The sequence below is a fragment of the Centruroides vittatus genome, unplaced genomic scaffold (genome assembly GCF_030686945.1).
Source record: "Centruroides vittatus isolate TY-2023 unplaced genomic scaffold, ASM3068694v2 contig_2818, whole genome shotgun sequence".
Classification (NCBI taxonomy): domain Eukaryota; kingdom Metazoa; phylum Arthropoda; class Arachnida; order Scorpiones; family Buthidae; genus Centruroides; species Centruroides vittatus.
Genome location: NW_027121792.1, coordinates 89,856 through 106,212, shown reverse-complemented (window position 1 = coordinate 106,212; position 16,357 = coordinate 89,856). Strand labels below are relative to the sequence as shown.

The window sequence follows — 16,357 nt, the reverse complement described above, 5'->3', positions numbered from 1 at the left end:
CTTCTCTCTGTTTTGGTATAGCTATGTGGATGAGGTTGTAATTGGTTGGGACATATGAAGTAAAAATTTGTTCCCTTTTTTATGTATATAAATTTTGTCGTTAGTTATGTTAAGTTCACTCCAGAAAAATCATATATGTCTTCTCATTGTTTTTTGGATTTAAACATTTCTATCAACAAGAACTTGTTTGTTTTATGAAATTTTTAGAAGATTTAATTCACCAGCAGACTTACCAATAAGAAATTGTTTTCAGTATGGTTTGCGTCTTAATTCAGCTATTACTTCACGTATTGAAGAGCTCACTTATATTGTTTTACACTATGTGACCTAACAATAGCATCATAGTATCAACAGTGCATATTGTTAGATTTATGCAAAATGGTGTAGAATGACAAAGGAAACACGTTTCAATAATTATGCGACAGTATAGTCAACAAAGTAATTTATTTCGTGTAAAATGTACAGGGTTTTATTTTAGATTCCAACTCTACAGTATTATAAAATAAAATACAGTAATACAGTGCAAACAACATATACTGTTTGTGACAATGTAAAGGTAAATCAAAAACTATGACTTAAACTTATGTACTAACTTAAAACTAGGGCTAGAAAAAATAGTAGGGAATGGAAAAGATAGGAAATAGAACGTAGAAAAGATTGGAATACCCGGGATTTTCTTTCTTGCTGAACTCTACAATCTCTGGGTGAGATACCACGTTGAACTCTTTTTTTGGAAGGTCTCTCGTTGTTGTGCTTGTTGAAGTTTTTCTTACACTTAATTGCCACACTGTTTTATTGTAACCACAATAAACACCAATCCTTTCATCGAAGTCTCTTGCACTTTCCAGTCATGCCAAACGTGACCTGGAACATCACCACTCACACTGTCTACCTCGAGGTCTGGGCAAAGAATGTCCTTTCTCCAGTCTCAGGGCCTTGTTCATCTCTTTGTTTGGCTCTACATCTGATTGGAACAATGTGAAAATAATACATACACCTCATACATACATCTTCCAATCCAATTACTTTATTATTGACAGAAACTGTTTTAAATTAGATGTAATTGAGCATGCAGTTTACCATCACACAAATTTCAGATGTTTGAAATTATTTATTTTAATTCTTCTGTATATATTTTTATGTTTAACATTAATCTTTATAATACTAACTATAAAATATACGTCTATGTATTTGTTTATACATAGATAAACAGCTTATAAAACTGGATGACGTTTGATTGTCTATTAAAGTGTTTTTGCTGCTGGATTTTGGTGTGTTTATGTATTATGTAAATCCAATATTTTTAAATTTAAATACACTCTACTTAAGTAAATTTTGTTTTTGTTTTTTTAAACATTCTGACTGATGAAGCTTGATTGTAGCAAGCAAAAGTACTCGTTAAATATTTTATTTTGATTTTGTGTATTTTCATAAGTCAGTTTCACAAAACTGACTTATGAAACTTATGTAGTCCAATGAATTTCAACACCAATACACTTAATTACAGAAATTGTACATATTTAAAATGATATTCATTCAATGATTATTTGAGCCTCTTGGGCCCTTATCCTGTGCAACAATCTCCTTCCATTTTTTCCTGTCTTATGCCTCTTGCCATCCACCCAGGCAGTATACCCACTTTTTGTAGATCCCTCTCCAGTCCTTCTTTCCATTGCATCTTTCCATTGCACTGGAGGGTGTCCAATAGGTCATTTACTCTGAGGCTATCTGCTCAGCACTTAGTGTCAGTGCGGACTACATGTCCTGCCTATCTGGTGTATCTCTTGGCTATAGTGTATGATATCATAGTTATCAACTTTGATGTAATTCCTCATTGTGTGTTTTTCTCCAAGCACCAGTTCTACTATCCCACACAGGTCCAAAGATCTTTCTAAAGACATTGTTTTTAAACACTCACAATTTGTGTTTGGTTACTCTATGTATGGGCCATGTTTCACAGCCATAGAGCAACACTGGTTGGATATTGGTTTTATACAATCTTAACTTTATCTTTCTAGAAACTTGTTTATATTGTAGTACTTTTTGAAAGCTATAGGATGATGTGTTAGCTTTATGGATCCTTGAGTATATTTCTGTTGTGATGGAGTTTTTATTGTCCACTACAGATCTGAAGTAAGCAAAGTCACTAACCATTTTGAAATGTGTAATTCAAATGGTTTTGAATTTAAAATGTTATAGTGTTAGGAAGTTTTGTATTTCTTCAATAAAACATATTTGTACTGTGTGTGTAAGATACTGTACTGACTTAAGCTATACCGAAATGTAGCCAGTCTGGTTGCCGGGGTAAGTCGACTGAGGACTTCACAAATAAAGAACACGTGTTATTGGCAAGAATTAATTTAATGATAGAGCAAAGAAATAATTGACAAACAGCTAGTGGAACTTAACCAATATTCTTACAAACTATACAATGCCTTGAGATTATCCACTAAATATAAGGTATTGATTGGAATAACAATATTACTAAAATGCACTTATTCTAAAATATATACAAATATTTACTGGGTGGTATACTTGGTTGTTACATCCTCTTAATACAATTACTTTAAGAATTTGATGTCCTTTGTTCACAAGCACGTGGTCGAACTTACTTAACAAACAAGATATACAGTGCCAAGTTAGGAAAATAATCATCCAGATGAGTACTCCTAGTTCTTAAGTATAAGTTTATTTAAATTACTTGCCGGTTCTGACTAAATCCAGGTCAATGGGTTTTGATTGTCTTCATGCACACAGCAGTTTCTTCCTCTCTCGTCCTGTTCTATTCTTACCCAGAGTACTCTCCCCTAGTTTCGTTCCGATGGAAGCTCGCAAGTTCAATCTTGTCTCCAGCATCCAAGAAAGAAAAAAAAGAAGGTCACTAACATGTATGACACATGTTTTTATATCCCCCGCCATCTGGGAGCTATTAATAGGCACGTGACTCTCTCTCAACCAATCCATTCACAACTGTTGTAACCCCAAAAGGTGATATGGAATTTAGAGCAATACAATTGCGTCACAATCAAACAAAACCTGATACGATATCATTTAAGAACGGAATGTATTTACATAAATTACAATTATTATTTTCTTTACAATTACTATAGTGGCGGAGCACTACAATACATTGCTTATAATTGGCTGTGATATATTTTGAAGAATGAAATTCTTAAAGAACTTAAATCATTTAATTCACAGATATTATGTTATAAAGATGTATTCTTTTCTATCAATGTTTTCAAAGTTTTTCTATTAATATCCTATCAATATTTTCAAAGCTGCAATTTCCTCTTAAAATTATATGAATCATACACAAAATGATGAAATCTATGAGCCTCTCAAGAGGATGAATGTAAAATCAAATATACTGATGTAGAAATAAGAAAGGAAAATTTATTTGGCAAAAAGAAAGCATGACATTATATTTATATTTGGATAAAACAAAGCTTATCCTTAAAACTTAGCCTATTTACATACTGTTAAAACTTGAGGTGCCTAACTGGGAGGATAACCAAAATTCACAGCTCACAACATATCAGTAAAAGAGCTATTGTTACTCTCTTTTCCTTTTTTCTATTGTTCCTTTTTGTTTGATTTATTTTTTGAATTGGTCATGATTTTATTCTTGTATTATAAATAACTCAACTGACCAGATAATATAATATGAATAACTCTTTATTAATATAACTAAACACTTCTACATCCAGCTGGTTCCCTCGAGCTACAACATTGCTGTCCGTTTTTGCCACATCCTCTGTCAACCCTTTCAACCCACGTTGCCACCTCGGTACTTACACAATTACATTTAATGTTTATTTAAATCATCAACATATATTACAATTCTGGAGGAAGTTGATGTAATAGGAAATAACCTTGATTGGTCATTTTTAATCCTCTTCACTTGTCTAGGATGAATTATATGTATTCACATGATATGAATAAAATAACAATTATCACTTGACACTATTTGAAAGGGGGAAATGAAGGTCATCCCCCTCATCTTTTTTTCTGAATGTTGCAAGGATAATGATAATTAACTGATAATTTTGTTGTTCTAATTTGTTTCTCTCAATAAAATCTACAATTTTATTGAGAGAAACTTTTTTATATTTATATTTTATTTTTAATCTATATTGCTAAAAATTTAGAAGGGAATGTCCCCAAAATTGGAAAAAAACGCAAAATTCTATTATAACACTACTTGATACAGTAAACAACCATAGTGTCACATTCACACATTGTAGCTGTATGGGTGCAAAGTGCATCTTGTCCTGTAGCTAATTTTTACAATTGTTTGATAAACAAACAAAACTAAAAATATATAAAATACATTTATAATATCAAATATGATAATATTATTTAAAGATATTACATTATTAGTTTAAAATAAGTTGATTAAAATGTAAAGTTTGTGGAAGTTGCAAAGATCCGTAGTGTGAAAATTTGCAGGGGTGGATGAAATTGATTACCACGAGAGACAGACGAACAAGGGAGGCACTTAGAACTAATTTTATGTAAAAAAATTATATACAGTATCTCCATACACTTGGAATATAGGTAGCACATGGCAATTTACACCATGAGTCTTTTGATGTAAAAAAACAAAAAAAAAACTAAACAAATCCAATAAGCAGTTTAAAAATGTTCACTGGGTAATATTGTATACCAGCAATTATTTCACTTATCAGAAATATGTATTGTGCTTCACAAGTCTCCAATGTAAACGAATTACAAATCCACAAATTTTCTCCAACACGAAAAAAGAAAGAAAGAAAGTTCATCTCAATGTACATGGCTCCAAGGCAAGACACACTTCCACGAGCCAAACACCAGAAAACCCGAATGACGAGTTGCCGGTCCCTCATACCATACATACGCAGTGCTGCCATACAAAACATACCCAAAAAGTAGCAAATAAATAAATAAACAAAAAAATATTTTACAATTACAAATAAAAACTGTGTGTATAGTAATGGAAGTAATAATTTACAATATGAACATTGTCAACTGACAATTATACGTGAGAAAAATAAATAAATAAAAGATTAAAAAATAAATAAAACAAAACAAATTTTTACAAGACGACAATAGAGACCGACAATTATACAAGGACGACACAAGTTATACAAAATAATACTAATAATAATTTAATAACACATGCAATATAGTTTGATCTTCATGCCAAATATTGAGTATCAGGAAGTAAAAATACACCGAGTGCAGCATTATTAAAGCTGGTAATAATGCTGCACTTAGTGTATTTTTACTTCCTGATAATAACACATATATTGGTATATAATAACAGACAAAATTTAAGAAAAACAGTGGGTCTAACATCATAGATGGCCTCTGAAACAAGACTATTAACTTGCTAGAGCTTCAACTCGATTCTTAGTTTGTGTTTGGACAGAAAGTGAATTGTGCCTAGTTTATTTTTGAAAGAATTTTCTATTTTGTCCTTTAGTCTAAATATAGATTGTACATTGAAACGAGTTTATATGTGTTTGTTGTGTTTATTCATAACAAAAGGTTTTAGATATCAAATTTTAATTTTCAGATTAAATTGAATTTGAATTTTTTATTGGCAAGTTAATTAAAAAATAACTATGTTTGTAAAACTATTAAGAAGAAATGATTCATATAAAAGATATAATAGAAAATTGAAGATGTTTAATAATGAAATTGACTTTAAATTATTTGTTTCGTTTTGTAGGAATGGAACAATATCAGTAGTAAAGATATTACGAGTTTTAAGAGTTCTGCGTCCTCTGAGAGCAATCAATCGTGCAAAAGGTTTGAAGGTAAGAATTTTCGTTATAATTAATATTAAATTATTCTGACACAATCAATTTTTCTATATTATAAATTTTATTTAAACATGTACTGGATTTTTGAATTAAACAAACAACTTCTTTTATTAAATTTTTCTCATCTGCTTTATTAATAATTTTGATTTTAAATGAATTCAGATGCTTTTTCAATTATAAATTTACAACAAAATGTCTAAATTAATATTCAAAAGAATTTTTTTTTTCTTATATTATGATTTCCTTTTACACACTTTATATTTTATGTAATCATATATTTGTTTTTTTGTTTACAGTATGTTGTGAAGTGTGTGATTGTCGCAGTCAAAACAATTGGAAATATCATGTTGGTAACATATCTTTTGCAATTCATGTTTGCAGTAATTGGAGTGCAATTATTTAAGGTAGAGTATTATTTTAACGTATTTTAATATATATATATATTTTTAATTATTATGATACATGTAATATTTAAATATATTTAATAGCTATTACTTGTAGGATTTTATTTGTTAATTACTATACAGTGTGTATCAGTACAGCGGTTACAAACTTTCAGGAGAGATAGAGTACACCTAGACAATGGAAAATCATATAGCAATGCATGGTCGGAAATGCTTTCCCGGCACGGTAGTGACCACACAAAACACAAGAAATGAAGGACACAAACAGAGAAAACATGTTTATTATTCTTAGTACAGCAAAAATCAAAGAAGGTGTTCGTAATTATGACCCCGGGCCGTGGTGCAGGCCTCACATCTCCGGCGCATTGAAGATCTAATGTTGTCAAAAATACTGGGCGTGTCCTGGACTTTTCCAGGAGCTGCCACAATGCGTGCAACAAGTTCCTAAGCACTGTTAATGGGAGTTTCATACACCAGTGCTTTGATGTATCGCTTACACCAGCCAAAGATGTTCCAGCATTTTGCTGTACTAAGAATAATAAACATGTTTTCTCACCCTGTTTGTGTTTTTCATTTCTTATGTTTTGTGTAGTCACTACCGTGCCAAGAAAGTGTTTCCGACCGTGCATTGCTATGTGATTTCCCATCGTCTAGGTGTACTCTATCTCTCCTGAAAGTTTGTAACTGCTGTACTGATACACCCTGTATATGCACATCAGGATAACCTAGTTTTATTAAATGTATATTAAAAACCTGGTATCTAAAGTCACTATGAGAAATTTCTTGATATTTAATCTGTTGGTTTTTCTATGATAATTTTTAAATAAATCCAACAAAAATAGCTAATGATTAACTTAAACTATGATTTAGGGTTAAATTTTGTATAACTTGGCATTATATTTTTGTTAAGCTTCTTCTTCTTCTTCGATGCTGCTGAATGACGTTTGCGACTTCATATTGATATTGTTCTCTATCTAGCACTGTGTGTAGAATTTGTGTTGTTGTCATGTGAAGCCAGGCGTTGATGTTGTCTAGCCAGGCCGTTTTTGGTCTGCCTGGGCATTTCTTGCCTTCAATCCTGTCCTCCAGGATGAGTGCAGTAGATGGTATTTTTGGTGGTTCCTAGTGATGTGACCTAGATATTTGCATTTTCTGCTGATGATGGTTTTGATCAGGTCCCGGTCTGGTGCATGTCTTGCAGGACCTGTGTTTTGGATATCTTGGCCGTCCACGGGATTTTAAGCATTCTTCGGTAGAGCCACATTTCGACGGCCTGAAGCTGTTTTGTAGTGGCTGATGTTAGAGTCCAGGTTTCTACACCATAGAGCAGGATTGGCCAGATATAGCATTTCAATGTGCGTAATTTAAGCATGATGTTTAAGCTTCTGTGTAAGCTTTTGTTAAGCTATTTACATTATAACACTGAATTATTTTTTTGGAACAAAGCAATGTAATTCCTTATAATATGATAAGAGATAGATGCAAGGTAAAAAGTTTTAATAAAATGATAATTACAAATAAATTTAGAATTTAATTTGCAGAAAACTGAACAAAAACTTTTTTTTGTTTTGTTTCAAATATATTATAAAATTTTTTGCTGTTATATATGCAAAATTTCAAGCCAAAATAAATACAAAACCTTTAAAACTAGCAAAAAATTTAATATTAGCAAACATTTTCAGTTGCAGAAACAGGCATCGTTAATTGCATTATAAATTTTATTCTATATCAGTAACTGAACTAAAATGAAGCTTACGATATAGACTAATGATGATTATTTTTGCAACCAGAAACATTTTCTACTGTTTTAAAAGTTTTATTTTATTTTATTTTCATTGTTTACATCAAGTAGCTGTACTAACAAAAAATTAACATTAACATTAAGCTTAATTAACATGATTTAAGCAAAAATTTATAAAATTCATATCTTTCACTTTTGTCTTTTTAATTATAGTATACGTTAAAAAACTAAAGAATGCTATTCACAAATTTTACATATTTAGCAAACTAAACATACTTTATTTTATATAAGGACACTGATACTGTGATGTACAGTTGATTGGGTTGGTTATGCGTAGTATATACAGTATTACAATGCACTATTGAGTGAAACAGATGTATGAATACAGAGGTGTATTTACAAATGTTTTTACACAAAAAAATGATTAGTATTATTCAGTTTTTATCATTAAAAAATTTTCTTGATAATATTTATATAAAAGATAATAAATAAGTCTGTAAATCTCTAACTTAGCAACATGTGTGCAAGAAAATCCCACTTATCCATGTGCACTTACATTTTACCAGTCATGCATATATACAGGTACTCCTCACTTTACGATCTATCTGCTTAATGACCACTCAAACTTACGACCAATCGAGTTTCGACCTGAAATTTGGGGAATCCCCTTTATCAGCTTGAGTGTCGATCAGTGGCGAATGGTGACATGCGCACTAAGCATACTATAATAGGCTTGCACGTACTATAATAGTCATTTTATGAATAAATTTGAAGTTTGTTGCATAATTTGTATAATTTTACAACGATCCTATATTCCCAGCGCAAGCTCCTCGCTTATCGACCAATTCGCTTAACGACGTAGTCGTTGGAACGGAACTCGGTCATAAAGTGAGGAGTACCTGTAATTTTAATGTCAAATGAACCAATATTTTCATTCAGAGAAAGAACATCACGTAAAAATAACATGAACATCATGTTATATGGGACTCTACTGTATTATATTTTTCTAGTGATAGAAACACATTATTTTTAGCAGAAACTATATTAATTAAAATGAAATAAGTTTGTAACACACCAACTTTAAAAGTGTATAGTATTTGGAATTATGTGATTTAAACCAATTACTAATTTATAAAAAAAAGTTAGATATTTTAGTTTTTCACATGTATAAATGTTTATATTTTAAAAAACATTTAAATACAATGTTAAATGTTTTTTAAAATCTTCAATTTCAATGTTCCATTGTTATATATTCAATCTGAAGATGTTAAAATGAAATAAAATGAGTACTCATTAAAGTTTGTTCATATTTTTACATTTAATTTGAATTTACATATCATTATTGCTGTTGTAATAAGTTTATTTGGTATTTTTCTGTAATAAATCTTTGAACATTCTTGAACATCTATAAATTAAATATTATATTTATTTTACAGGGAAAGTTCTTCAGATGTACAGATAGCACCAAAATGGTTGAGAAGACTTGCAAGTAAGTCATTTTAATCTGTTTTAGAAAATTATATTTGATGCTGATTTTAATATTATGTTGCAAAACAGCAATTCTCTCTAACAAAAATTTAATATTTACTTTGTTAGAAGATCTTTATGATTCAGAAGTTTTGATATAAGACAAACTACAATATTTATGAAGTCAATGTGTACAAATTTGTTTATTCACATTGAAATATAAATAAATGTTTTTAATTTGTCAATGAGATAATCTGGTATTTGTGTTAATCACTCACTTTCATATCATAAAAAGTATACTTAATGCTCAAATGTTTAAAGTTAGTTGAGTTACATTTAAAATGTTTTCAATAATAGTGAGTCAAAATTCATTTATCTGTCATTATTATAATGTATGCTAGACAATGTATCATTATTATTTGTTTTTATCTTTGTTAATTGTGATAACATATATGATTTCTTTGGATTGAAGGACATTATTTATCATCCAAATTCATATGTTTATTTTAACTTATTTGAAATTAAAATTGAAATCATAACTGTGTTCATCTTTCTCAGTTATTTTATGTAAACTAATTAAAAAGACAAAATGACAAATTTATTTTTCTATGTGTTTTTTTTTTGACAACTTAGTCCAAAAAAAAACATAGAAAAATAAATTTGTCTTTAATTTTTACAAAGTTTTACATGAGAATTTACAAAATAAATTTATATTTGACTTTTGTCTTTTTTAATCAGTTTACATAATACAGTGTACTAAAGAATTACCATTATTTTAATTAATGGCGAGACATATTTTTTAAAGTTTCTTACATTTGATATTACATCTGAATTTTTATTAACTTTTTAGTTTAAAACAAAGCCAATTTATTATTAGCTACAGGTCTTGTTTTAAGTGAGTTATTCAATTGAAATTTTCTCTTTGTGATGTTTAATTGTGAAGTTGCCTATAAAATTACAGCCTTCTTTATACCACTTCTTGTGGAATGATAAAGATGACAAAGAGCAGTGGAGTTTACAGTACATCATCCCAACCCAACCATAAATGAGGATACCAACATTAATGTTGTGGCATGTTTGGATAGCTTCCTGATCCCTCATTCAAAGGCTCATCATGCATAAATATGACATTAAAAGAGGAGGGAATGCTATAATTTTGTTTTCCTATGCACAACTTCTCAGCACAGAGATAGATTGGCAGGTGACCAAAATCATCTGAACCATTTCCCATGCATCCCATGCAAACATTGTGGAGAGGTCTGAAATTTATAATCACTCTGTTACCAACTTGTGCATAAACAGCAGTGACAAGGATTCCTTTCCCTGCCTGGTAACAGCTCCTCACTGTCACATCAACTGCCGCCATTGTAGCTCACTTCCTTCACTCGTTTACTTTATCAGTGACTGTCCCTTCATCTTTTCTTCTGACACTAGAACTTGTCTTTTGACTATCCATTCCTGAAGATGACCCATTCACTGGGTCAAAAATGTTAGGATTTTTTTTTTAAATCCCGCTGTTAAATTGTGCATTAAGTAATTTATACTTATAAATAATAAACAAACTAGATAATAAACAAACAGCATAAAATAATATGCATAATTGCATATCATCACTCCACTGATATTACAATTTGCTATTGTAAATATCAAAATAATACCAGGTGAGCAACTGAAAAGTTTATTCACAAGAAATGAAGTGAGAAGTTTGTTTACATCTCTTTTTCTGTTCAGAGTGTTACCAAATCTGACCTGCAGCATTAACAAAAAGTTATCTAAAAAAAGACTTCAAAGCATCTGGACATGCTTAGAAGTGAGTCCCACAAACATCTTTAGCTCAAAAGAATAGATAAACTTAAAGTTCTATTCACATAACTAAGAAAAGAATCAAATTTTAGTCTTATAGATTAAGAATTGCTCAAGAACTAGTATTTATTTACTTGAAGTGTCAAGTGTTATTACTCATGTCTATAGTAAATAAATGTTGAGATGTTTCTCATGACATATCACAAGAAAATAACAAGCACAGCTGGCTCTTGTCATCACTAAATTGATTCATGATGCTATAAAACTTTTCATATGATTTCTCAAAAATAAAATTCAATTTCTCACCTAATAATAGTCATATCATTATCATAGTGATTGAGGATAATTAAAATTCTATTATATTAATTAGCACTTTTGTATATACTATCTACCTTATATATTCATATTTATATAAAAACAAGAAATTATATATTACTAAATTACTAATTGATAAAAACAATTTGGTGCAATGATTGTGGTTTATTTGTCAACTTTATATAATTGTTGAAAAGTTTTCTTAACTATTTTTTATTATTAGATTTTCTCCAAGTACAATTTTTAAAATAAATTTTTATTATAGAACTAAATTTTTAGATTTTGCTGTAGATAGTTTCTAGAAACACAATTCTAATTATTCTACTTGTAATTGGCATACATTTTTAATGATTATATATATACAATTCTTTAAATATATTCTATAAAAATATGCTTCAGATATCAGAAATTGTTTAAAATTTTTAATTTAATAGATATTAAAATATGAAAATGTAGGATAATTGCCCAATTATAGTTTGATCAACTCTCAATATAGTAATTAATAAACAATAACAAAGTTTTAAAAATCTTAAATTTATTGATTAAATAATTAATATAAAAAGCATAAATAATTTTTTTTAGAGGTGAATACATTGTATATCAAGGTGGAGATATAAATAAGCCAACTATTGAAGAAAGAAAATGGGAAAATAATGAATTCAGTTTTGATGATGTTGCCAAAGCAATGTTAACTCTTTTTACTGTTTCTACTTTTGAAGGATGGCCAAAGTAAGAAATTTTTTTCCTTTTCATTTAGGATATTTTCTTTTGAATATTGTATGAAATCCTTTTATAAACAGAAAAAATGTTATTGTTATTCCATATTATAATTTTATACATTTCAGAAATAATGATAGAATTCATTTAAATTTAGAATTTTTAAAAAAAATTTTAGCAGGTGCAAAAAATAATCTAAAAATATTTCAAATTTTTTATAAATTAAGTTCAAATAAAGTTTATAATTTTTTGCTAAGGCATACACCACAATGCTATGGTCAATTGATTTTTTTTGAATGAACTGATTCCTTGATTAAATATATGAGGCGTGTTTTTTAAATAAGTACCATTTTGTTATTAAAAAAACACATCTGCAATATTTTAAATAATTTTATTCTGACGCGAAAGCCTCTACCTTAATCTACTTTTCGACATAATTTCCTTTAATATGAAGGCACTTTTCATATCGTACAACCAGCTACTGAATTTCACCCTCATAGAAACCTGCTGCTTGATTTGCCAACCACTGCAGCATGGTGTTTTGACAGCATCATTGTTGTAGTGCTGACTGCCCAGATGCCTTTTTAAGTGGAAGAACAAGTGGTAGTCACTAGTTGCTAGATCAGGGCTATACATAGGGTGATCAAGTTGTTTCCAGCCATATGATGTGATAAGATCTCAAGTTCAAGCCACATGTGGATGGGCATTGTCATGAAGCAAAACAATCCCCTTACTGAGCTTGCCATGCTTTTTGTTTTGGATGACTTAATCGTAAAGCATCTGTTTTCTCAAACTTTTGCAACAACTTTCTGCACCAGGTTTTCAGTAACGACAGACAGTCACCCACTATGCTCCTCGTCATGGACATTAGTATGGCTATCTTTAAATGCTCTAACCCATTTTCTTACCATTCCATTGCTCATAATGTTTTTTTCATACACCTCATTAATCTGCTGATGAATGTCAGCCGCTTTCATGTCTTTTGCATTAAAAAACAAATCACAGCACGTACTTCACAATCGGCGAGATTTTCAATTGTCTGAGGCATTTTAAACACGCACAAACAAATATAAAACGAACAAATGCTTCCGTAATTTCGTCTGTGGCTAGCCAACAGATGTAGGTACTCAGCGCACATTCATGGAACACCAACTGTAGCACTGTAGCAGTCCTATTTTAAAACAGTACTTACTTAAAAAACATGCCACATATATTAAGGTGTAAACCATAATGCTAACAAAGAAAAGTTAATTGATGTTATCATTTTGATGTATGCCTTAATGTACATATTTAATCATGAAATTAGCCCAATGGTAGTTATTCTATGTTTTTCAAAAAAGTCAATTAATGTTATAATTAGTTACTATTTTATCAAATTATAATGACTAATAATGTTCTTTTCTTATAATTTTTAATTTTTTTATTCAAAAATTTTTAAAATATATTATTTGAATAATAATTCTGAAATTTGAATTTAATATCATCTTTTAAATATTGGAACTTTCCCATTAATAACACTACTTTTTTTTTACTGGGCTGCAATTTGAAAAACTTCCTAAAAATTCCCACTGTCTGTCCTTCCATAATCTTGAGAATGGTGTTAGATAGATGAAAGCCAAAACAAATTCCCCATAAACCTGCAATTAATTCACTTTTAAATAAACGTCAAATTATCGAGTTTCAAATTATCCAATTTACATATTTTTGTACAAAAGGTCAAATGCCATGTAATTGACATAATTTATTAAGGAAACTGAATATGGCTACATATATAGAATGCTATTTTTGTTAATTAATAATAATAATAATATAAATAAACTGTAGGTAAACAGCACACATCCAGTGAGAACCTCACAGGTTGCCAGATAAGTGTTATGAAAAGTACAGCAAAATTCCTTGAAATGTACCCCAAATTATTTTTTAAAGTGGCCCAAAAGTAGGAAGTTGCCCAAATGCAGTAAACTAGAGCCTACAAATATCTCAATTTGCTGCTTGCTACTCGAAACATAGCTGTGTTTTATAAGATAAGAAAAAAAGGGAGTAAAATAACACCTGAAAATTTGTTACTGTAAAAGCAAAGCCATATTTGACTAGTTTAGAGTTGTTTTTGGTCTATTGTTCTCTTATGGAGTATGGATGCACTTCAATCTAAATGAACAAGTTAGCATACACATATCACAGTTCAGACAGAATTTTCACTTTGAATTTCCAAGTAGCTGTATTTTAAACTAACTGAATTCCTTAATATGTAAATCTCTATACCCCAGCCAGGACAAAAGTACAGTTAAGAACTAATGGGATTTTGAACTATCTGAGTTTGAATGAACAAGAATTTCCTGTACTAATTTGAGATGGAGAACATATATTTTAAATCAAATAAATTAAGAATATGATTAAAAATTGCAGCCCAGTATTGTGACAATGTCACAATGTCAGGCTAAATAATTGTTCATTTTTTTAAAATTTTTCTGTTAAAATACATGTTTAGGTTTTAATTATTATTGTTCTGTTTTAAAAAGTTATATTGTTAATGTGCTCGACTTTGATATTTCATTATATATTATTAGCATTATTCTACATTTTAAATTATGTGAATGTACTTGCTTTCATTGTAAGTCTTTTATTAAAACCTGCACGAATGAGAAATTTTGAATTTATAAAAAAAATTAATTATTTTCGTTAGTAAAATAATTCAAATTATTCTAGTTATACATCTTTCATCAAATTCAATTTTAATATGTCGAATTAATAATGATACAGAAATATTATTTGTTAATCTAATTTTTCTTTTAGCTTTAAATATAATTATAACTATTTTATATTTTTCAGATTGCTGTATGTAGCAATAGATTCTCATGCTGAAAATATTGGTCCTATATACAACTACCAGCCAGTTGTTGCAATTTATTTCATTGTTTATATCATCATCATTGCATTTTTTATGGTGAATATTTTTGTTGGTTTTGTGATTGTTACTTTTCAAAGTGAAGGTGAACAAGAATATAAGAACTGTGAACTTGATAAAAATCAGGTATATCTTTAATATTTCTTATTTAAATACTGTATTATATTTTCTTGTGTGTGCATATTTAATGAATAAGTGTTTAAATTTACATAAATATAAAATTATAAATTAACATTAACTTAAAAATAGTAATGATAATGAAAGTCAAGATATAAGGAGAAAATAAAGATATTATATATATAATATTGTCATTTAACAATTAAAGAATTAATTATTTAAATCAAGGATTTTGAATGTATTTGTTTGTTGATCCTTTTCAAACACTACATTTAATTTGCTAATCCCACTTCTATACTGATACAAAATAAAAAATTATAAGTAGGATAAATAAAGAATCAAATTTTGTATTTTACTTCAATAAAATTTTAAAATAGATCAGTTATTTTTATTATATTTAAAAATGTAATAAAAATAATAAAATATAATGATAATGTGATGTTTGATGCGACAAGTATGTGATCCCGTGAACGGAATAATACAGAAAATACACGTTAAGAATATTAACACAAAGTGATTTAGTTTTGCTTCAAACATATTCTTAATATAATAATCCCAACATACAAAACAATGATTTATGTACACACAGTTTTTGGATTTTATCTCCCAGACAACAGATCTAACAAAACACAACAAATATGCATGGGGTGACTTATAACTAGTACTTATTCTACTTATAACTAAAGAAAGAAAGGAAAAATAGATAGTTAAGGATAATTAGAGGGAAAGATAAAAATACCTGGGATTCCTTGGCCTCGTGATGTTGGGTGGGTTACCATTCTGGGGTCTTCCTTGGACCTCTATTTTAATGTCATTCCTGCACACCCTTAGTATGATATTCTCATTGTCTTCTTCGAAAGTTCTCTTACGGGAAGTATTCATTGTTGATTCTTACAGCTCCACATAGCCTCCAATTGTCCTCTATTCGATCTGGAGCATTACCCTTTTTCTATCCTCGATCTCCGAATTTCAAGCCAAACTTTTACTCTCTTCGCTAAAGTCATAGACTCCGATCTGCCTACACGCGATCTTGAGCACTACTTTCCACACGTCTTCTCCCAAAGAGCTCTGACCAAAA

At 29.4% G+C, this 16,357-nt stretch overlaps 1 protein-coding gene across 3 annotated transcripts in view; it reads left to right on the top strand.

Moving 5' to 3' along the window:
* LOC136972132 (muscle calcium channel subunit alpha-1-like) overlaps nucleotides 1-16,357 on the top strand; it is a 220,850-nt gene that overhangs the window by 144,114 nt on the left and 60,379 nt on the right. For all 3 annotated transcript variants that reach the window (XM_067266680.1, XM_067266679.1, XM_067266681.1), the window contains exons 24-28: nucleotides 5,717-5,804; nucleotides 6,107-6,214; nucleotides 9,392-9,444; nucleotides 12,123-12,269; nucleotides 15,087-15,288. In XM_067266680.1, the coding sequence (XP_067122781.1) occupies nucleotides 5,717-5,804; nucleotides 6,107-6,214; nucleotides 9,392-9,444; nucleotides 12,123-12,269; nucleotides 15,087-15,288 (598 nt within the window). The remainder of the gene's footprint in view (nucleotides 1-5,716; nucleotides 5,805-6,106; nucleotides 6,215-9,391; nucleotides 9,445-12,122; nucleotides 12,270-15,086; nucleotides 15,289-16,357) is intronic.